The 22571-nt window shown below is 32.9% G+C and overlaps 1 protein-coding gene across 1 annotated transcript in view; it reads left to right on the top strand.

The window, feature by feature from the left end:
- The window catches only part of LOC129219396 (myosin-VIIa-like), a 157636-nt gene that overhangs the window by 24605 nt on the left and 110460 nt on the right, over nt 1-22571 (top strand). The window contains exon 2 of the mRNA XM_054853784.1: nt 20781-20835. Within this exon, the coding sequence (XP_054709759.1) occupies nt 20818-20835 (18 nt within the window). The 5' untranslated portion in view covers nt 20781-20817. The remainder of the gene's footprint in view (nt 1-20780; nt 20836-22571) is intronic.

Here is a 22571-nt window from a genome sequence, read left to right as displayed (position 1 = left end):
TTATCAATGCACTAAGTATACAGATTCTGATTTAATAAATGTCATTTCTCTCCCTTTGCGCTATGGTGTAAGTTGAGGCTTCCCTGTAAATAAAACAAAAGATTTTTTTTTCTCTTTCTCATAAAGAAAAGAGGAGTTCACCTATCCAATTTTTAACAAAATTGAAAAAAATATTCAAATTTAAATCTCGTTTAGAAATTTCAGAAAAGTTGCCCTTTACTCACCAGTGATTGCACTCGATTGCATAATTGTTAAAGCTGCAATCCAGTTGAATGTTCTTTCTAAAGTAGCAAATTAGCAGGTAACAAAAAAAGATGGAAAAAACAAACAAACCAAATGCAAAGCAATCGGACAAGTGGTACATAAACTAGTTTAAAAAATGGGACAAAAACTAAATGGAAACTAATAAGGGAAATTTATTTTCCCAGCGAAGAAGCACCGGAACGACCCTCTGGTGTTTCGGCACCCGTGCACTGCTGTTTTTTTTTTTCCTAATTTTCTTTTAAAACGCTCGACGAGTTGTCCCTTGTTCGTCGGAAGTTTTCTTTCAAAGTAAATGGATTTTTAAACTGCTGTTGAAAAGAACTGCGTTGCAGATAAACACTAAGCAGTTTAGGTTATCACGCGTTCCCATTAAAATAAAAACTAATTTCTACGTAAACTCGCTGACATATTTCGTTGAAAATTGTTTACACACGCGAAGGGGCTTTTCTAACCAAAGTTATCATTACATATAACTAACAAATAAATAATTGATCTCACAAGGTTTATTAGCGTCTTTTCGAACGTCTGTTAACGCAAGCGACTGTCATTGTATGCTGCTTTTTTTTTCTTTATTGCGGACATCCGACAGATGTATTTCATCCATAAGCTCACTTATTTTGCAATGAAAAAGGGGTTCCTTGCAACCCCGAAACACGTGTATGCATTAATGTGCACTTTTTTTTTTTTGCAATTATACGTTATTTTTAATTTTTACTATAGCATGTAGTTTTTAATTTCTGTCTGATTAATATTATTATCATCTTTATTTTAACTTTGTTTTTATTCTTATATAACGATTATTATCACCATCATTATTATCCCTATCATTAAATTTTAAAATTTTATATTTTTATTCATTATTATTATTTTATCGCCATTACTATTATCTTTATTTAACTTTTTTATCATTCCTATTATCATCATCATTATTATTATTATTATTTTGCAAGTACATACTTAACAGTGCAGTTAATATATGCACGTAAATATATTTTTTAGTACATTTCTATGTTGACGGTTTAAAATATCGCACATTACAGTATTATTTTTGCGAACAATTCTTGTGTAGCTCACGAACCACCGGTTAGGAAACGATCTAGGAAGTGAAGTTAGAATCCAGAATTGTTTTAGCGGTAATGTTTTTATATCATTTTTAAATAAAATTAAAAATGTAAATGTTTTTTTTACCTTTGACCCTATGATCAAAGTCACTGCGGTGGACATAAATCCCTCTGCCCCCCGTCGACACGCGCCTGATTCCAAATACCATGGGTACTTTTTTTCATGAACTTATGAAAGTTATCGCGACTACGGGATTGTTTAAATCTTAAATGTTTTATGGTTTCAGGGACTCGATAATAAAAGAATGCAAGTTTGGCAGTGCGGATTTGAAGTAAAGTATCTTAAAGTTTTTCAGAGTGCGGTTTCAAACGATTACCCTTCCATTATTTAACGGAAAGAATAGACCTTTTCGTGTAGGCATATACACGTACTCGTTTTCACACCTACAGATTTCACACACTTGAATAGTTCATGGTCTTTGTAAGGTTGCTTTTAATGTGGGCACAAGATTCGATTCACTTGAAACGCCTTTACTTTTTTTTGGAAACGAAAAGTGAAATATAAATGTCGCAAATTGGGTTTACTCCTTTCTTTTTCTCCAAAATTTCATTATTTTTATATTGTGCGTAGTCAAGTTTGTTATTCATTGAGAGCGGTGGCAAATCCAAGAAAAGGGTGCTATGGAGTTGCTTTTCCCTCTAGAGTTCAACTAGAAATTTGATTTTTTGAAAATCAACACCCGTGTGTTCTTCCAATGTAGTATTTTGTTTTAGGGTTGGTTGGGGTTGGTGGGAGCCCTTTTGAGAATAGTTCGTTTTTGAAACTTTATACAAAAGTTTTGAAACAAAAAAATTTAAGCTTATCGTCTTATTTTATCTTGGACATCATTAATAAACAGAAGTTTGTCATTATTTTTTTTTAAAGTAATGCTTTAACTATTCTTAACGATTATATTTTTTAAAAATTGGATTGGTGTCCCACTTACCCCATAGTAAGGGGTAAGTGGATCACCCCCCCCCTTTTATTTGAATTTAAATGAAGCATATCTTAAAAAGGGATAATGGGGGCCTTTCATGATAAAGTATTTTTGGTGTGAATTATTTTTTTTTGTAAATACATCCATTTATGAGATATTTACTGTCTTTTAAATCTGTATCACGGAGAATTTTAAAACGAAAATCAAAGCAATTTCATTTGTGAAATTTATTGAAAGCCTATAGGTATACATTTTACTTTTACATGTAAGGGTGTGTCTAATGAACGTAATACAGTTGATTAAGATCAATTTGAGTAAATTTGCCAAAACTATAAGTAAAAAGAAATTGGTTTCGTAAAAAGAAATTGGAAACACTAAATGACTGCGTCTATGTAAAGTTGGTTAAGGAAGAACCATTATCTCTTCATCCTCAGTAAATATTCCAACATCATCTGCACTATGCCAATAAAAAGGCACTATTTCTATTCGATCTTGCAAATTCAATAGTGGTTTTAAATTTGTATCATCAACTTCCAGCATTAGATCTACTCAAATCTTAATGATTTTCTTTCATGTACAGTCTGAGTAAAAACTTTAAGGCCAGTTAACTTTTGTAAGAAATTGGACACATCTTTAACTTTGGATTAAAGAACCATTTGAGTGATAATTATTAACCTTAAGTACAAGTAAAAAAGGCCAAACATTTCGTTTGTAAGTGTTTCTTTATCAGAAAATATTACAGATCAATGTTTGAACCCAAGTAAAAACTTTAAGGCCAACATAGAAAAAAGTATATCAAGACAAAAATTAAAACATTTATGAGCTTCCGTAGGAGCCATTTCTTCAAATTGCTTCAAATATTCTTGTTTTCGTGGATAAAACTAGTTTTTGACAACGTTCTGATCTATTTTATGTCATTCATTTTTGATATTAAATTTTAGCTCTGTTTGATGAAGTAAAACGTCTCCCATTGGCATAAAATGATCTTATTAAGTCACCCCATAAGTTCTATTGTGAGCTAAGTTCTGAAGACTTAGTTGGTCATTTCTAAGTGTTAACATTGTTGACTTGGAACCAATTTTTTGCACTGTTACTCGAATGGATAAGTGCACTGTCTTGCTGATATTTCAAATTTTTTCCAGCATTTGGTAAAGATGGCTTGCAAGGACATTTTGATATGCTTGTGAATTCATTTTACCTGAAACAAACATAACTGAGCCCACACTATTATTGAGCAAAGTACTCTCAAGTCATGCTAGAGTCGCCATTTAATTGGCGCTAGGAGAATATCTCCATTTCTTTTCGTAAATCACGCCAATAGTGCTTCCATCTGTCTGGTCCATCCAAATTCCACTTATTTTCGTCCGAAGCATTATTTGTAGCCATTGGTTACCCCAGGTTATGATTTCCTGGCTAAAGTTCAGATGACCTACGTTGTGCTTAATCAGTAACTGAGGTTTAGGCAATTTTGCTGCATAAATAAAACCTCCACACCTTCTAATTGCGTAATACATCGTTTTTGACAAACATTCAAACATATTTTTTGAATAAGTTTCCTGATTGAGTACATTTTAGATGATGTAAGTTTGCAAACACTTCCTCCATCATGCAAAGACAAAGCTTTAGGGCTTTCCCCGGTGTTCTTTTTACCATAATTGTGTTTTAATTTAAAAATGTTGTTGACTTCAATCTTCCAATTTTTTTCGCAACAGTATGACTAATCATCCGTGCAGAAGAAAAATATTCAATCTGCTCTCTTTCATGAACAGTTAAATTTTTACCTTTCGGTATCTCTACAAAGATAACCAAAACTTTGAAGAAATTAATGACAAAACTACAAGTTGAAGGGTTTCCACAATCTTGGTAACTGCGATCATATTTTTTCCAGTATATGTACTTGTAGTTTAAAACAAAAAACTAGTGCCCTTAAAGTTTTTACTCAGGCTAAAATGCCAACTATGAATATATCACTGTTTTTCTGGTAATTGCTTACTTTATAAATCCTGTCTGTTGAGTTATTTCTTACCAATAAACATTAATAATTAATAATACAAAAGTACTAAAATCGATATAGTTTTATTTTCTAATTTTCACGAAAATATTTACTGGCCTTAAAGTTTTTACTCAGGCTGTATGTTTCATAAATACATAATCACCAGCTTTAGCAGTTTTTTTAGCTGAACTATCAATTCCTACAAAGTCATCATAGTTGTCTTGTATTTCACCAATACAAATATTTAATCAGAGTTGCTTTTGATTTTGAAATCCCCAGTATTATAGGGGTTCCCACTTACCCCATAGTGAGGTGACCCACTTACCCCGAAAAGCAAAAATGTACAGGGTAAGTGGGCCCCTCCTCTTAAACTCTTATTGATAATATTTTATACAAAAATTCTTGTTGCTGTATGAACTTTAAGTTAAACTAAAGGTGAAAAAATAATTATCCTTTAAAAATAATAAAAACTAACCTGGAAACACTGTTTTGAAAAAAGTAGCTCTGAACTCGCCAAAATTTTTTTTCAGATTCTTTTTTTTTTTTTTTTTGATTAAGTGCTATGACCTAGAAAAAAATTCCACGAATCCCAAATATGTGCAAAAATCACTGTGAGGAAATTTAACTTCATCTGTGCAAAAAAGTTTGAAAACTTTATCCATATCTCAGTTTATGGGGGGTGACCCACTTACCCCAACCAACCCTAATATTTAATAATGACTACTTCAATGCCTTTTTTAAGATCTGTATCATCATTGCCAGGTCTTTAGAATTTCCTCAGGGTTTCTTAGTTTCTTAAGCGCTGATGTGAATTAATTGTTTTTAAGAATTTGGTAATAGAATTTATATGTATAAAAAAACATCTTTGTTCATCCCTCTAAATTTTGAAAGACATCATGATAATACAAAATTTGAGGTCATAATTAAAATCTTTCGTCACCGGAGGGGGAGGGGGCATGGCAGAGATCCTTGAATCACTTTTGAATCTGGTCTAGGTTACTGATAGGAATGTTTATGAACCGTTTCGAAAAAATTTCGATGAATAAGTTCTTATTTTATTCTAAATTTAATTTTTTTTTCACCTAAAAACGGATGTTTCTTCTGGAAATAGTTACCGCCGGTGGTGTAGCTAGGGTGGGGCGGAGGGGGCGGTCCACCCCGGGCGGCACTATTTTGAGGGCGGCAGTTTGACACATTTAATGCGGGTAAAAAAACGGTTTAACTTATTTTCTTATCAAGGAAATCGTGCCTTTAATCTATTTTACTGGAAGCAAAAAGTTAACCTTTTCCGCCGTAACGTCTACAAAGATAGCCTAAAATTGTGCTTTTCACTCTTCCATTTTGGAAAATTTTCTTGAGGAGTTCTTACTAAATAGTTATGAGGACACACGTTCTGAAAGAATAACATTATATTAAATGTAAAAAAAAAAAAAAAAAAAATCAAATTTGGGGGGGGGGGGGGAGGCGTACCAAAGTCTGTGTACGCTACTGCCTGTAGACAATTAAAAAGAAAAAGCGAGTTTCAGTTTGAATTATACAAATTTTCAAAATTTAGTTTCCAGTTAAATTTCAAACTACGTTTTTCTTATCCAAGCAATGGTGCACACTTAAAAAGTTAAATTATCCTTTTTAACACTTAACTGGTGCATCTTCTCAGAGCTGGATCTTCGATTTTTCTGAGACGGGGTTAAGATTTAAAACTGTTACCCTTCATTTCATGTTTCTATATCAAATTTAAATTTACACAAATGAAGAAGCAGGATGAATTTACAAAACGTAAGGAAACTTTGATATTGAGAAACTACGTACAGTGGCTCCCAAAAGTGTTCGTACACTTTGAAATTTTTTAGTAAAACCAAAATAACTCGAAACTGAATTCGAATATGAAGTCCAATATTTTTTCACATCATTCCTATGTCATTCTAAATACAACCCATTGGTATTTTCAAAATATTGACGGATCTTCTTTTTAAAATGGGTCAAAAAACGAAGAGACAGAGAAATAACGGGCCACGAAAGTCATCGTACATCGAATATTTTCGAATAAATTGATGATTAAAATTATCATATGCCGTTTTATTAATATTTTTGCATTGTGTTGACCCTTATAAGTCATTTGGCTTTAATTTTTTGTTTATTTATTCCTTAATATTGGGCTTATTACTATAAAATCGCTGGTATTTGTAAAAAACCGCAAACACCATTCAAAATTTGAATTTTTTTCCCACAGTAGCGGTAAATTGGATTGAAATGTCTCTAAATTAGTTAGTTTATTTGTTTGTATAGTAAAGTGCTTGATAAAATGCTTTAAAGAAAGGAATCGGACCAAAAACAAGGTAAGAAAAGGTCAACGGGCAAAGTTGACGAAACGTGATCGGACATTTAAGGTTAAAAAAATTATGAACAATACACGTTTGAGTGCTGTAAAAGTATCTAAAGAGTTAAAAGAAAAATTTTACGTTTAATTTTCACCTAAAAATTTTCGCGAAGTTCTCTGATTAGCTGGAATAAATGGTGTCTCTTCCCGTAGAAATTTTTTTTGGTCGTGCGAAAAACAGAAAGCTTACTCTTTTCGTCGCAAAATCAATGATAAATAAGCTCAAAACGTTTTAGAAGTGCGTCTTACTTACAGATAAAATTGAATTCAACATTTTTGGTTAAAATGTTGTATAATAAGTAAGTAGAAGAAAAAATTTGGAACTTAATCTTAAGAACTTAGTTGGATCAGTTAATCAGGACGGTGGAGGTGTTCTAGTGTGAGGGTGCATATCAGCATTAGGACTTGATAGTTTGGAATTTTTTGATGAAATAATGAATCATGCTGTTCCTTTAAATATTTTAAAAACCAATTTTTAACTCTTAGCCAAAAATTTGGTTATTGGAAATAACTTTGTTTTTTTTTTATCAAGATAACGATAAGAAGCACCCGGTTTTCAACGTTTGCGTCTAGTGCCTCGAAAATTGTCCTAAAATTTAGAAAATACCCCCTCAATCTCCAGATTTGAACTTAACGTAACGTATTTAGAGATATCCGGAGGCTAGATTACGAAAATACGGCTTTAAAACGAAAATAGAGCTAGAAACAGTAAGACGCGAAGTGTGGTTGAACGCTTACTCAGAAATTACGCAAAAAAAAAAAAAAAAAGAAAAAGAATGAAATTTATTCCCAGACGTTTAAAAGGTGTTATGAATACTGTATGATATTCTACTAATTAATAACTTAATAAAAAGTTAGATTATTCAATAATATATAGACATTTTATAAAGTGTACAAAGACTTTTGTGAGATAAAATTTCCAGCAGTTTTTGGTTTTTGATTTTTAAAAAATTAAGTTTTAATATTTTTAAAAAACTTCATATAGTTTTGTTAAAAATTGATCATAGATCTTATAATTAAATACCTATTCCGAAATATTAATTCTAACCAATGGATTGGGGCCTATTTCGTTGAACGACGTAGGTGTACGAAGACTTTTGGGAGCCACTGTGTGTAATTTATTACTTTAAAACATTGGTTCCCAACCGGTGGTTTGCGAACTCCAAAGGGTTCGCGAGAAGCATAAATGCGGTTCACGAAAATAATATTTTAATGTCGGAATTTTAAATCGCTATCATCGTTAAAGGGATAATTGAATGATATATTTACTGCACTGTGAAGAACTTGAAAATAAAAATTGACTAATAACAGCAATAATAATGATGATGACGATGATGATGAGTATGATAATAATAATAATAATAATGTTTTTAATCAGGGGGGAGGGGAGGCAAATATTGAGAGATAAAATCTCTTATCTCCTCGAACACCGAGGCGGCGTAATCTATCGATAAAGGAAGATTAGACTACGTTTGTTGACTAATTATAATTTAGATTAATTATAATTTAACTACACATGTATGTACTTTTTATTCATACAGGTGAATGAGTAAATTGAATGAATTGAATGGTGATGAGAAGTTTTTTCCGAAAATTTATTATTTCTTAGTTAAATATGCGCGCATAAATAAGGTAGAAACCGCGGTTAAGATTATTTCTCTAATTCGTATCTCTCTATATCTAATATCTCTCTTTAATTCGTATTTATTTCTCTGTCAGTAAAATACAACGATAACTTGGGATAAGTTTTTCGGGTTCTCACTTTCCAATGTTCGTCATTTTTCTATTCATCCATGGTTAAAAACTGGTTATTTAAGTCGAGTCGGTCAAGCACCTGGTTTGAAAACGCCAGATCGTGATTATATTGAAAGTTGTGAGTAACCATATCATCTGAATAAAAACAAGTAAAGGAATTTGTGAACTTGTTTGGAAAAAGCGAAGATATCAGAATGGTTGTTTAGAAATGGGTTTTCCTTTTACTGTGCAAGCGTGAAAGCATAAACAGCTTTATATAATTGCAAAGTTTTCCTCAAGTGCAGTTTCAAGCCCTCACTTCTTCGTAGACTTTTAAAAACAAAACATGCGCCATTCAAGGATTGATGAATTCGTCGAATATTAAATTTATAGAAAAGCACACAACGTCTAGCATCCATCTCCTGGCATTCACTTGAATTGTGGCATTGTGAATTCGAATTTTGTTTTTCGCAATCGTGATTGCTTTTTTTTTAACAAAAAGAAAAAAATAATAAAGAAGGGAGTGCATTGATGCCGTAACATCGGAGCGCAGTCCTGGCACTGCTTTTTGGGTAAAGTAAATTTCCCTTTCGCAAGAAATTACTTCGAACAGGGCCGTATACAAGAGGGGGGAGGGGGGTGAAAAGTTCGGTTTGACATTTAAATGATCGTTTTTTTTTTTTTAATGTACAAATAATATTATTGCATAATACGCTTTCATAATAGATAACTCGACGACTGGAACATTAGCACAAATAGCGCAAAACTCCGCATGAAATTTTTAAAACCCTTCCCGAAATTTATTTTCTGGTTACGGCCATGTCTTCGAATATAATTTTTGCCTCTTATTTTTCCCCTTTTAACTAGAGATGGGCAATGCCGTTCATTTTAATGATCCGTTCATCAGAGGATAGTTCATTTTTTGACCCGTTCATTTGAACGACTGCGTTCATTTAAGTTAAGCAGCATTAAAGTTGTTGCAGGTGATCTCGCTGCAAGATAACAATGTTTCATTGGATCAGTAATATTCTTTTTTTTTGGAAAACCAATTAAATTTATACCTAAAAATAAGAAAATATACCTATAAAAATTAATCAAAAATTATTTTATTTAGCTTAGATGTAGAAAGTTCATTTATTATGAAAAAAGTAATAACAAAAATATCAGTAACTCAGCCGGGGTACCCAATAATTTTAATTCAAAAACAGGACTCTTCTGAAAATTAAGAAGCTTCAAAATTATCCCATAGTGTCCATGGTATAACACCAGGGAAAAAAACCTCAGCAAGTATTGAAATAAGGAAAAAACAGGGGTGCCCACAGGGGGGGATTATGGCGCAAGTTGCGCCATCAAAATTTTTGGGGGGGGGGGGGGGATTTTTTTTCAGAAGGCTTTTTTTTTTCTTTAGAACATGACATTTTTGAATTTTGGAAAGAAAAAATATTTAAACTCATTCAACAAGAAATAGATGCATTAATAATACTTTTTCGCGTACTCTTGAGGGCCATCACTGTACCCCCCCCCATATAGTTTTTCAGAAGTGGGGCTGCCAATATAATTTTAGCGATGCAACTAATGAAGAAAAATGGAAACTCTTCGTTGTTTTAAAAAATTAAAATAGTAATTATAAATGAACAATTGAAATAATAGTGACAAAAAGTATTTTTTCTGTGAAATCAGAATAGAAAATGTAATCTTAAAATACAATTTTAGATCATCTATGATTCTCTTTTATTAAGAGTATCCAAGTACGAGCGGCGGAAAGATGTACACTTCATTTTTATTAACGCAAAAAAAAAAAAAAAAATATTCAGAACAATACACTCTTCACTAGGCCGCAGAGTGGGTATGCCTGCATAGTCGGAAACTATGAGCTAACTCAAATTAAAGTATTATGCATCGAGTAAAATTAGCATAACAGGAGGGAGGACCGCCGAACAAAGTAACATGGTGCACGCCTTGTCTCTCGGCGGCCCTGGTTATAAAAAACCATGCTTCATGGTTCTTCAGTTAAAAAAATACATAAATAAATAGGACAGTTTCATTAAAGCAGCCCAAAGGATAGGGGTCGCCAAAACATTCTTTTTTTTCTTTTTTTTTTGATGAAAAATGTTGTCCTGAAAATCATTGCTAAGTGGAGAATCAAAATATTGCAATGAATACTCACAACAAAAGTTCTAAATGTTTTGAATGCAAAAATCGTAAGTAAATCAAAGCTTGATCAAGAGATGCAAGTGGGAAAAGGCATGTTTAAAATAAAATGAAGTGGAATAGAGACCTATAGGGTACCGCAAAAAATTACCACATCCGTTTAAAATGTTATAAGTCCTTTTTCTAAGGCCGGAAACGCTTGTATTGCAAGAGATTAAAAATATTAGGCGGGAAATTGAAAACTTTATTATGGAAAATTTAAGCAAATCATCGTGTTTAGCAAAGGAAAATTGGAAGAAAATATTACCACAATATGTTTATCAATAACTAAAATTTACAATGAAGATAGGAGTGACGTAGCCAAACTGAAAGGAAGAGTGGGGAACTCCAAACCCTTTTTTACGTCCCCAAAGCTGGCCTGTAAGTGAGTTTTTAAAACTTAGGTTCTGAAAACATCCCGAGAAATCGTTCTGAAACCCCATCCCTTGCCCTAAGGTAACCAAAGATGGCATACACATGAGTATTTAGGACTGCAATTTCAAAAAACCGTGAGAGTGCTTCCAACGTAACCTCCGAGAAACGCCCTCTCAATTAATCATTCATCATCATTAAACGCCGAATAAATTTCGTCTTTTCTACTTTAATTTAAAAAAAAAACTCCCTGAGGCGTCCTGAAACTCTCGTTCTCCAAATATTACCGAAGATCCTCAAAAATTTCATTGTTAAGGCTTCAATTCAGAAAATGTTTCGGTGGGTTTTACCCCTCTAAAGAGTGTTTAAAATCGTCTACGATTGCGTTAACTGAATTTCAATTTTGAAAATTTGCCATTGGAGGACTCCCTCTCCACCCACTAACATAACCAAAAATCTTCTAAAACTGTGGCTTCAACAAATCGAAAAGTTTTCGAGAGAATTTGCCCCCCCGCCCCCCTCTCCTCTCTCTCGCCAACATCATCGAAAAATGTTTTAAATCTCGCTTTTAGTGCTTCAATTACGAACCACTTCTGGTCGCGAGCCTAAAACTCCACTTTCCCTTTTCATCGAAGGTTGGATTAAATTAAGTTTTCGGAGCTTTAATTTCTAGAAACTGGCGGGACACTACATTTTAACAAAAAAAAGTCAATCATCGCGTTTTTAAGGCTTCAAAATTTCAAAAAATTTCGAGATGGGGCTCGGGGGACGCATCACTCTTTTCTTTAATATCACCACAGATCGTCTAAAACTACATTTTTCGAACTACAATTTTCACAGTGGAAAAACCCCCGGACTCCCCTTTACGTGTCATAATAAAAAATAATTCACAATCGGGAATGCGTGCTTGAAGTTAGCATTTTGAAAAATTATAGAACGATGACCCCGAGTCTTTTCCTCCCTTAACATCACCACAAATCGTCTAAAACTGTGTTTTTCAAATAACAATCTTGAAAATTCCCGGGGAGAGCCCCCGGACCCCCTCTTCTGAACAAAACTAAATATAACCTACAATTATGTTGAAAACATAAATTTGGAAAAAATATCGGGAGATGCTATCCTGGACCTCATCTCCCCTTCCTCCCAATTTAAAATATAGTCGAAAACTGTGTTTGTATGTCTTCAATTTCGAAATAATGCAAGAAGGTAGCCCTCCGAAACCCCCTAATTCTGACTGAATATTATCCTCCTTACGATTAAATTTATATTACTAGTACTAAGGTCTAGTAATATGACTATCCCTGCTAAACCAGAAACCGAGATCTTTCTCTCTCTCTCTGCATATTAGAACATGAGTTTGAAACAATTAAGGGGCCGTCAAAGCGTACCCCCCCCCCCCCAAGTTTCTGGACCTAGCGACGGCCCTGGTACGCATTCCAAAATTTAATGACCTGTCTCTTTTTCAATAAAGGAGCGTGGAGTTGGTGTCCGTTTCAAAGCTGGATCAGACGATTCGACGTGTGACCCTTATGAGAGTCATCCAAAACTGCGTTTCTAGTACTGCAATTTTGAAAAAATTATAGGAGAGAGCCCCTGATTCCCCTCTCTTTTCTCAACACGATCAAAGACAAGCCTAGAATTGCGTTTTTGGAGCATCAATTTAAAAAAATTGCCGGGTTAAAGGCACCGATACTCACTTTCCACTAACATTATCAAGATCTATCAAAACTGCGTTTTTAAAACTACAAGTTCGAAAATTTAAGTGGAGCGTCCCCCCCCCTCCCTCTACTCTCGTCAACATTATTAAAAAAACCGTCTTAAATTTGGTTTTCAGGGCTTCAATTTCGAGGAAATTCCAGAAGAGCTTTCTGAAAACCCCCAACCATAGATAGCGTTTTTAAGACTTAAAATTAAAAAAAAAAAATTCCTGGTGCGAGCCCTAAGATCTCTTCTTTCCCTAACATTACCACAGATAGTCTAACACTGAGTGTTGAGAACTACAATTTTGAAAACAAAGGAGAACCCTCCTTAACACAGCGTTAGACTATCTACAATTGCAATTTTAAAGTTTCAATATTGAAAAATTACCGGGAAAGAGCCACCAAACCTTTTACCCCCCTAACATCACCAGAGATCGTCTAAAACTGGTTTTAAAACTACAATTTCGAAAAATTTCCCCCCGGACCCCCTATCTTGAAAAACAATAAATTTCCGTTTCAAGATTCATACTGTATACATCTAGCAATGACTCCATCCTAAGCTAGAAAGTTGAATCCACTCTCCCTGAAAATATTCATACGCTTGAAAAAAAAAAGTCTAGCAAAATTCAGGGGCACCCAAAACTTGTTCAGGGGTACCCAAAACTTGTTTCCTCAAGGTCCACGTTGTAATATTTGGAAAGGCAAGGCGGGTCAACAATCCAACAATACTTTAGTTCAAATGGTATTTGTTAGCGCTACCCCCCTCCCCTCCCCCGTGAAATTGACTGAAATTAAACACTCTAAAAACTGTTATGTTTAACCCGATTCGAAAGCGAGAAAATTTTTGGGGGGGGAATTTGCGCCATCGAGCTTGGGGGGGATGGGCACCCCTGGGAAAAAATAGACAGTAGTAATCTCTATTAAAATTCTGAGGATACTGAACGTAAAATTGAGACTTAGAAGTCGCCAAGCTAGTTAATAAGAAAGCCAATATAGATGTTAGTAAATAGGGATGTTATTGATAGTACACAAGAGGATCGCCAGAAGAGAGATAAACGGAGTTTTTAGAAATAGTTTACATTAACAATACTAAATACATTAGTTGGACGAACTATTTTTCTTTTCGGTCAAAACTTTGCAGAAAAAAAAGAGGAATTTTTTGGTAAATGTTAACAAAAACGGTGAAACCAAAATGCATAAGCAACAAAAATTAGCCAATTATAATGGAAAAAATCACTTTAATGGAAACTAAGCGAACTTCTTTATTAGTCTTTTAAACTCACTATGACCGAGTATGACGCCCCTCTAACGGACCATTATATTGTAAAATGTGTCTCTCTAATGGTAACTGGCTGAAATTTTTCATCGGCAACCTTAAAAGTTCACCTATTTTAGGGAAAGACTGCCTGCCTTTTTTAAAAGTTAAAAAGAAAGAGGGAATTCTCGGGAAATTTACGTTCGAAAGTTGCTTTTGAAGACTCAGACTCCCGTTCTTTTGTTATCAATGAAGCCCTACCTGTAACGGAACACGATTCGGTAAAATATGTCATTCTAATGGCAACTAGCCGCTGATCAGGTGGGCTTGTTGGGATAAATGGTTAGAGTTCATTTTCAGTGGAACAGGCTCTCCTGTAGGCAAGGTCAACGGCCTCCGAAGTGGTCGGAAGCTCGACGATTGACCTTGACTCCGGTATGCCGACACTTCGTTAAGAATTCATTATGGCTTTGGGAATGAGTTATCTCACTTTGACGAGTGGACATTTTCAAATCGGTTTCTAATATTGCAGGAAGGAAATATTTTGGAAAAGTGTGTGTACTCTCTCTTTTTCTACATTTTTTTTCGGTTTTACGTTATAATTGAGCGTATTCAGTGACCCGTAGAAATTCTCGCTGCACGCTCGAGTAGAAGACTAACAAGGGAACTTCAACAAACGTTATCTTTTTGACCATATAGGGAAGATATGGCCTACATATTATGTATATGGGAAATCTTTTTCTCGACATTGGTTTTAAACAAATGATGTTAGCGAATTGTGTTCATCGAACGTTTATTTCTGTTGCTTGTTCTAATTCAACTTGTGATGCTCTTTCTCATAATGAAAGCAAAAAAGAGTGTTGATGACGAGTAAAGCAATTGTTTAAAAAAATCTATAATAATTAAATTGATTTTTTGAATTAATCGTCCAAGGTGATTTTAATTTAAAAAAATGAACTCACATAGTAGAGCAATGGAAACACATTTACATGAAAAAATCCCTGAGCGATAGCTATTGCTCAGATTACACACACACACACACACTCACAAAAAAAAAATTTGGACGTTGAAATTAAACGCAATATCATTTAAGTTTGATGACATTTTTATATTTGGAGTTTAAGTGTTTAAATAATTGTCATGATAATCAAAACGCAAATCTTAAGTTAAAAAGAAAAAAAAACTAACCTAGTTTACAATTGTCTTACATACATGCATTAGAGAGCTTTTTGTCACATGTTCAGAAATTTAACGAATATAATGTTTTAAAATAACTGATATTTTCTACATTTTTAGACGTCTCAATTCAACCTTATCTGCGTGAAAAGTTGGTGTACAAAGTCCAGGGGTGCTCCCCCCCCCCTAAGAGCGAGGGCACAACCGCCCTAAATATCGCGAAGACCGCCCCAAAGCACTAGTGCTCCCCTCCAAGAGTGAAAAATACCCTTCATATCACCCCCTAATAATTTCAATGGCGCGGTCTGCGCCATGACCCCCCCCCCCCCCAGATTGCGCACCCCTGCAAAATCGAAAATAGGTAATAATGATTAAAAAGAGTTGTTCATTTGCTATTGCCGAAAGAAGGAGAAAACAGAAAAAATGTTTCGGATGCCCATCCGTTTGGACTTTCCTCGCTTAAAAGTGGAAAGGATACCTTGAAATAATTTTGAAATCATATTCTTATACTTATTGAATGAAATGAAAATTTGAATTTCGTGTTCTAGACATAGTTTGTTTTACCGAACATGACAAGAGTTGGAAAACTTCAAAAAAAAAAAAAAAAAAAAACCTTTATATGTAGTTTTTAGTCATTAATAATTACCTTTTGTGAAGCTTGGATTGACTTCAATGGGTGGTTAAGTAAGTAAATATAAATATTGCAAGAATTGTCTTATAACATATTGTAGACCGGTGACTAGAACTCTCGTTTTTTTTTTTTAATCAAATGACCGTTTACGAGATATCCCAGTAGCAGAAATTTTTTTTTTTACAGTCTACGACGCGTATCGAACTCCTAAAAATAGTCTGTAACGTAAACCTGTTGAATATTTGTCATAAAATTTATTATACACCAGAGCCAAGCAGGGTTGTTTGGTTTAAACCAAGTGGTTAAAGAAAAATAAATAAATTAAACTAAAATGTTTTCGATCAAATGTTTCCATAAATGAAACATATGATTGGAAGATGAAAATCTAATTAATGCTAAGTACCCAGCTAAGCTTTAGAGCTAAATTACAGATTAAAATTTGCATTTTTTTTTAATGTAACGCAAATTTGCTAAATAGTTTTTCTTTTCTTTCTTAAATCAATGCAACATTTCTAATTAATGCTGCTTTTTTTTTACCAGTTACATAAATATAAGGCAGACCAACTATGTTTTTCAAAAATTAGATACAGAAAAAAATCAAGTAGCTTGTGTTGTCTCTTTATTTATTTATTTTTCTTTCATTTCTCTTTTGCATTTTAAAAAGCACAAAAAGTATATTTGAGCCAAAAACTTCATTTTATTACTTAATTTGCTATTTTATTTACCTAGATTTATAGAGATAAATGATGTATCATGTAAGCAATCTAAAATGTATATAAATCTTAACTCTATAGAATAATTAAATGACAAGTGGGAGGAAAAATCGCTATTTTTGGCATTAACGATAGACGATGCAGTCAGAGCAAGAAAAAAAAAAAAAAAAAAGAATAAAATTTTGAAAATATCCTTGTAACTCTGTGCTCTTAAAACAAAATTCAATGTCAAATTTTCACCTTTTAAAGAACTTTTTTAATCTCGATATAATGAAAGAACTCCCCTACTTGAATCATAGAAGAATAAATAAACATTACTTTTTAATAGTACAGTTGTCTTTATTATTGAGATGTGTTAAAAGAATAGTTTCATTATTTGGATTTGTATTTAAAAAAAATTAAGGAATACATTAGTATTAAAAAAAAAAACTTCAGAATGTCTTTTTATTGGAGGCTTTTAATTAAAATGATTTTTTTAAAAAAGAAATTGTATTCCTAAACGCATTAAACCAGGAGAAATAATGTCTACTACTAAAAACATAATGATTTTCTTAAAAACCATTAGTCTTCTCAATGATACATTACCTACATTATTACATGATCTGTAACTGTTTTTCATCTTTAAACAAAATATGTGTTGGCCTTTTGATTTTTAAAGTTTGGTAATGTACATCGGACTTGTGACTCATTTGTAGATACTGCAAAATATTTTCTATGTAAAGAATACTTGATTTTATTTTCACTTTTATTTATATATTTATCGTAGAAGGGTATAATTATGAGGAAATTGATTTACAAGATTTTATTCTTGGTTATTTATAATTATGCCTTAACTCTCACAGTAAATTATTTATTTAATTATTCATTTGCGCTAAGGGGGTGGGGTCCATTTATTAAATTTATGGTACTTTTTTAGTAGTTAAAGATTTTTAAACACTATTTCCCTTTAGAAAGCTTTATTTATAAGGAAATGAAATTACAAGATTTTACTTTTAATTATTTAATTAATCATCACGTAATTGGGTACAAATGCGAATATCAACAATTATTTTATTAAATATTCATGATTTTTCCTACAGATTAGATCGTTCTTCTTACAACTAGTGTTTAAACCAAATAAATCCGGTTTAAACCAAAACAAAACCTGATTTAAACCAAAAAAGAAAACGGTTGTTTTTGGTTAAAAAAAAAAAAAAACTATTTTTTTAAACCAACCATGGGGCCAAGTAATGCTTGAGAATAAAATCAAGCGAAGTGCATGATAACCCGTTTCAAAATGGACAGAAAAATTTAAATGGACTTTAATAACGTTTTATTTGATGCGTGATAAAATAGCTAAAGACTTTCTTCCCTTTACAGAGATATGTGTATGAAAACTGCATTAAACATCTCAGAAAAAAGGACGACGATGTCGAAAATGTGACGAACTGCTTTACTTGACTGTTTTACTGCTCTACTTCTTATGTTTAATCATTCACGCCTCCTTAAAATTCTTACATGCCTCCCCAGGGGGCGTGCTCCCCAGGTTGAAAACCGCTGTTCTAAAGTATGCGTCCTGTAGATTTTACTCCGAAAAATACGGTACACATTTGCATTCGCGGAAATCTACGATTTTTTCCTTAAGAATTCTTTATTTCTGTTTTTTTTTCTTCTTCTCCCAGTTAAAAAATAATGTGCAGACTTCCTCAAGAATCGACGACGCTTATCATAGCTTTGCGCTGTTTCTGCTCCCAGGCGAGGCACTATTGTACAATATATTGGTATTCTCTGTCCATCTCTTACATTTTTGCATGAACTTCTTATCTGTTGTAAAAGTTCATAACCCCTTGATTGAGTAGTTTTTGAACAGTTTCGCATTTGTCTCAGCATGGTATACCCATTCCTATTTTTTCGGTCCACAGTATGTTAATTATCGGCACATGTATCTATTGCAGTATGGCACACGAGTCCAGTTTTTAATCTTGGTGATGTATTTATGTGTTTGTGTGTGCTTTAAATCACTTAAAGTAATTTCTTTAAAGAATTGTGCATTTCCCCCCATTAGAGAGCGATTTCATACTCCTAACTCGTAATCTAGCATCTGCGTGACTTTATCAAACATGTTTTATGTATGCTAAGGCTAATCTTTTAAGTTCAAAAACAGTGGAATTTAATGTGTAGAGTACGTTGATTTGAACAGGTTGAGCGTTAACCGTGAAAAAATAAAATTATAAAAATGCAAAAGGAAGCTTTGCGCATACTTCAAAATATTTTACATGCGTATAAAATTGCCGTGGAAGAAATATATTTTTATTGATAAACTTTTTGAAATTTTTGACATTAACTTTAAAATTCCTATTTTAAAAAAATAATTAATCTTGTTTAATTTATTTAGTTTCCTGAATTTTTACTTTTAACCCCGAATATCTACAATATATTTTACTAATGCATTGCAGCAGAACGTTAAAAATCCGTTAATTGGGACCATAGGTAATTCGGATTTTCACATTGTTCAATTTTTACATTAACCAAGAAAATACCGTTTAGGAAAATAGCCATTTAGTCAAAGAAAATGGTTGTGCAATATGCACGTACATAAAATACAATACGTATGTAATGTTACAATATGTAATTACATTTTTTGTCAAAATGTATCCCTGATCGTTTACTGAACATAAAGGGAAACTTCATGGAGTGCGTTTGGATATTTGACTTTTCGGGTTTTTAACGTTTTACTAGAATTGAAGTTACTTGTTAATCAGCTCCCAAGGCATGATTTTTGCTATTGAAACAAATGCATGAGCGTCTTTTTAAATGAAATATTATGGTTTGCACTTTCTGAATGTAGAACACGTATTTTAGTCGATTAAAAAATTATTGAATTGAATTATTTATCCGAAAATCATACTTGGATTTCGCATCTGTAAGTAAAATAAATAAATTCATAATGTCAACTTTTTCCTGCTAAGTAAAACCATAAGGTAGGTTGGGGTAAAATGGGTCAATTATTTTGATGCAAGCAAAAATAATGTTGATTTTGTAAATCAATATTTGTTGTAATAGTTCTGAATTTGGGAGCAATTGCTTTTAATTATTAGGGGGAAAAAAAGCAAAAGTAAAACAGATTAGTTTCGAGCTTTGAATGTTAATGAGCAAAGCACGTGGCAAATAAACTTTTAAAAACCATTTAGGATTTCTTAAATGGTTGTGCTGCAAATTTGAAATATTTTTCCCTGAAAGAAGATTACATTATTAATTGAAAGCAATCAGATAAGAAATTACATTGAGATTTTCCAATTTCATTCCTTTTTTTAGGTGGGGTAAAAAGGATTAGGTACTTTTTCTTTATAGTTGTGCAGTAACTTCTGATAAAAATATAAAAGATTAGTGATAGTTGGCCTCAAATTAAATTGTCTGAAATCTAGCATATATTTAAAAATGTTTTTAATTCGGTCTTTATACTCTCTCCATCTCTCCGAGTAACAATCATACGAAAAATGTTAACAACTTATATTTTATATTTTGAATACATATTCACAAAATTGAGTTCTTGAAAAAAATAAAATAAAATAAAATGACGCCCAAATTAGAAAGTATAATTACATGGTTTCGAAGTTAAAACAAGCTGCGATGCAGCGTGCTGTTCTCGAATATGAATTAAATGTATTTAGAACTCTTATACTCTAGTTCTGACACTACAAGTTATGAAAATGGGGCATATTTTCATTCCCACCTCAATACTACTCTTTTTTCCAGGATTTGCGTTTTGACGCACAAGGTAACCTTGTTTTGTTATTGATTGATTCTAAACTATTGTAGGTTTTGTTATAAAAATCAGAAGTATGTGCATAATATTCAAGCTATAATATATTTAATTAACTCACCTCAATCATGAATAAATTAATAATATGCATGATGTGGACTATTATGAGTCTATTATTGAGTTACTAGAGAAGGGCGTTCACTTTACTTCAACACTGGGCGTGAATAATTTTATCGTCTTCGACTTCCTCACAAAAAAAAGGGGGGGGGGGGAGAATTGCTTTGGCACAGTGCTATTTAAAAGTTTTTTTTTTTTTTCAGAAACGTAATGTTGTCTATCTTTCGCTATGAACTTGGGTAAAAATATCAGGCACACTTTTTTTTTAATTATTATTTTTTTTTAACGGAATCTTTTTTTTTTTTTCTGTGTACTTAAAAAATCCCGTGTCCCCAAGTAGGTTTAAACTCCACGTTATCTAGACAGATTTGATGTTCTGAGCTTGAAAAGATGTGTAAAAAAAATGTGAATAGATCTAGCATGACTGGAATGATTTAAAATGCTTAATTAATTTAAACATATTTTATTTTGTTTTCAGAACATGTCTCAAGATCTGACCTGCTAGAAAAATCACCATGGTTATTGTCACGCGGGTAAGTTTTGCACTCCTTTTAGTTCTCATTTAAGTAGTTCTTAGTTACAGATAACAAATTTTAGTGCGAAGCCTTTTCAATGCTCTAAACTTAGTCTGCGTCGCTGCTAGTGAGCGAAATAAATCGGATGAATGGCTTGGAATTAGATGATCGTTTCTGCTACATAAATATACAAGGTGCTTTCAAAGTCAGTTAGTATTTGAAAGTTTAATAATTTATGGAGTGATGTAAGTAGACAGATGAACATTGACTTACGATTGAAATGAAATCTTGAAAAATGAATGATTGAAAAAAGTGAGGGGGAGGGGGAGGCAACGGATTATGTTTTGAGTCTATCTCCCACAAAAGTCGGGGGCTCCTCCTCGAAATTGAAAAACACATATTTTAAATCTTTTTTTAATGATGTAAAAAAATGAGAAATTTCAAAGGGCCTCTTTCTCTCCTTAAAATTTTCTACATTAAACTCTGAAAAAGTAATTTTAGATTTTACTACCTCCCCCCCCTCCGCGCGCTTTTATTTGTGCAATTTTTTTTAAAAAATTCTACACACATTGACACAAATTTCACAAATGCAATGAATTATTTTCAAAAGTGGCCTAGCAGAATCCAAGGTTCGAGTTTTTTTTTCTCCCTCCCCCCACACAGACGTATAGAAGTTTTGTACGTTATATATGGTTGCATTGAAACGCAATGGTTAGTTGTTGAATCAGATTGATTTTTTTGTCACGGAACACAGACGTTACAAAAGTACTTCATTATTAGATTTATTGAAATGCATACGTAAGTATATACCAATCCGTTCGGCATTGTTTGCATTCTGTGAGAAATCTTAGCGTCCATGTACTAGTATTTTTAAAAGTTTATATATATTATTATTCCCATTTCTTTCTTTTTTTTTTTTTTCTTACGAGAAAACTGAAAACCACGAAACTTCCTCCTTGATTTGAACCTTTTCCAATTCGAATTTAAAGAGATGCCAGCCTTCTTTTTCTTGAACCGGGCCGTCATTTAGAGGGTTTAGGGGGAGGGGGTCAATGCCCCCTCCCTACTTTGAAGCGTTAGTACTATTTCAAATGCGCTCATCTTACATTAATTGTTATGACACTTCCTATTTTAATGAATATGAAAAGTGTATGGAATCTTATGTATATTCTGTATTTTTAAGAATGTTTGTTCTGGAAATGATCAATGGAGTTAGAATTGATCTTTCAAAGAAACGCGAAAAATAGCTTAACGCTGATTGTGACGAGTTTTTATGTTTTCTACTAATTGATAGGTATTTGTTCCTTTGAAATATCGGAATCAGATGAGTAAAACTGTTTGAGCGGGAGAAAAAAAGAAAAAAAAAAAAAAAGGCACCACCTTTCAAATCTACTGCGTTCTTTTCTGAAATTCGAACCCGTATTCTGTTGTTACTTTTTGGCATGCTTGGCTGGCGTTGTGGAACGTTTCTCATCAATTTCTCCGCCGTGAATAGTATAGTGGCATTCTTTCTAAAGCTAGATTCCAAACCAGAGATAAGCTGGTGGACGCAATTCAAAATATTGAAAGCATGTCTTCACTAGCACTCGAAGCTGACGCCTATATTGACGAAAATAAATGTTTGGGTGGCTCTAGTCTAGTGATTGTTTTTGGTTGATTAAATTTTATTTTGAAAGTAAGGCTTAACTGTTTCGTATTTGAGTCTGGTTCACTAGGTTAGAGAGGGGCAGAGAGATTCGTTTAAAATTCATTTT

Source organism: Uloborus diversus, chromosome 3 (genome assembly GCF_026930045.1).
Source record: "Uloborus diversus isolate 005 chromosome 3, Udiv.v.3.1, whole genome shotgun sequence".
Taxonomy (NCBI): Eukaryota; Metazoa; Arthropoda; class Arachnida; order Araneae; family Uloboridae; genus Uloborus; species Uloborus diversus.
This window is presented reverse-complemented; position numbering and strand designations above follow the sequence as displayed.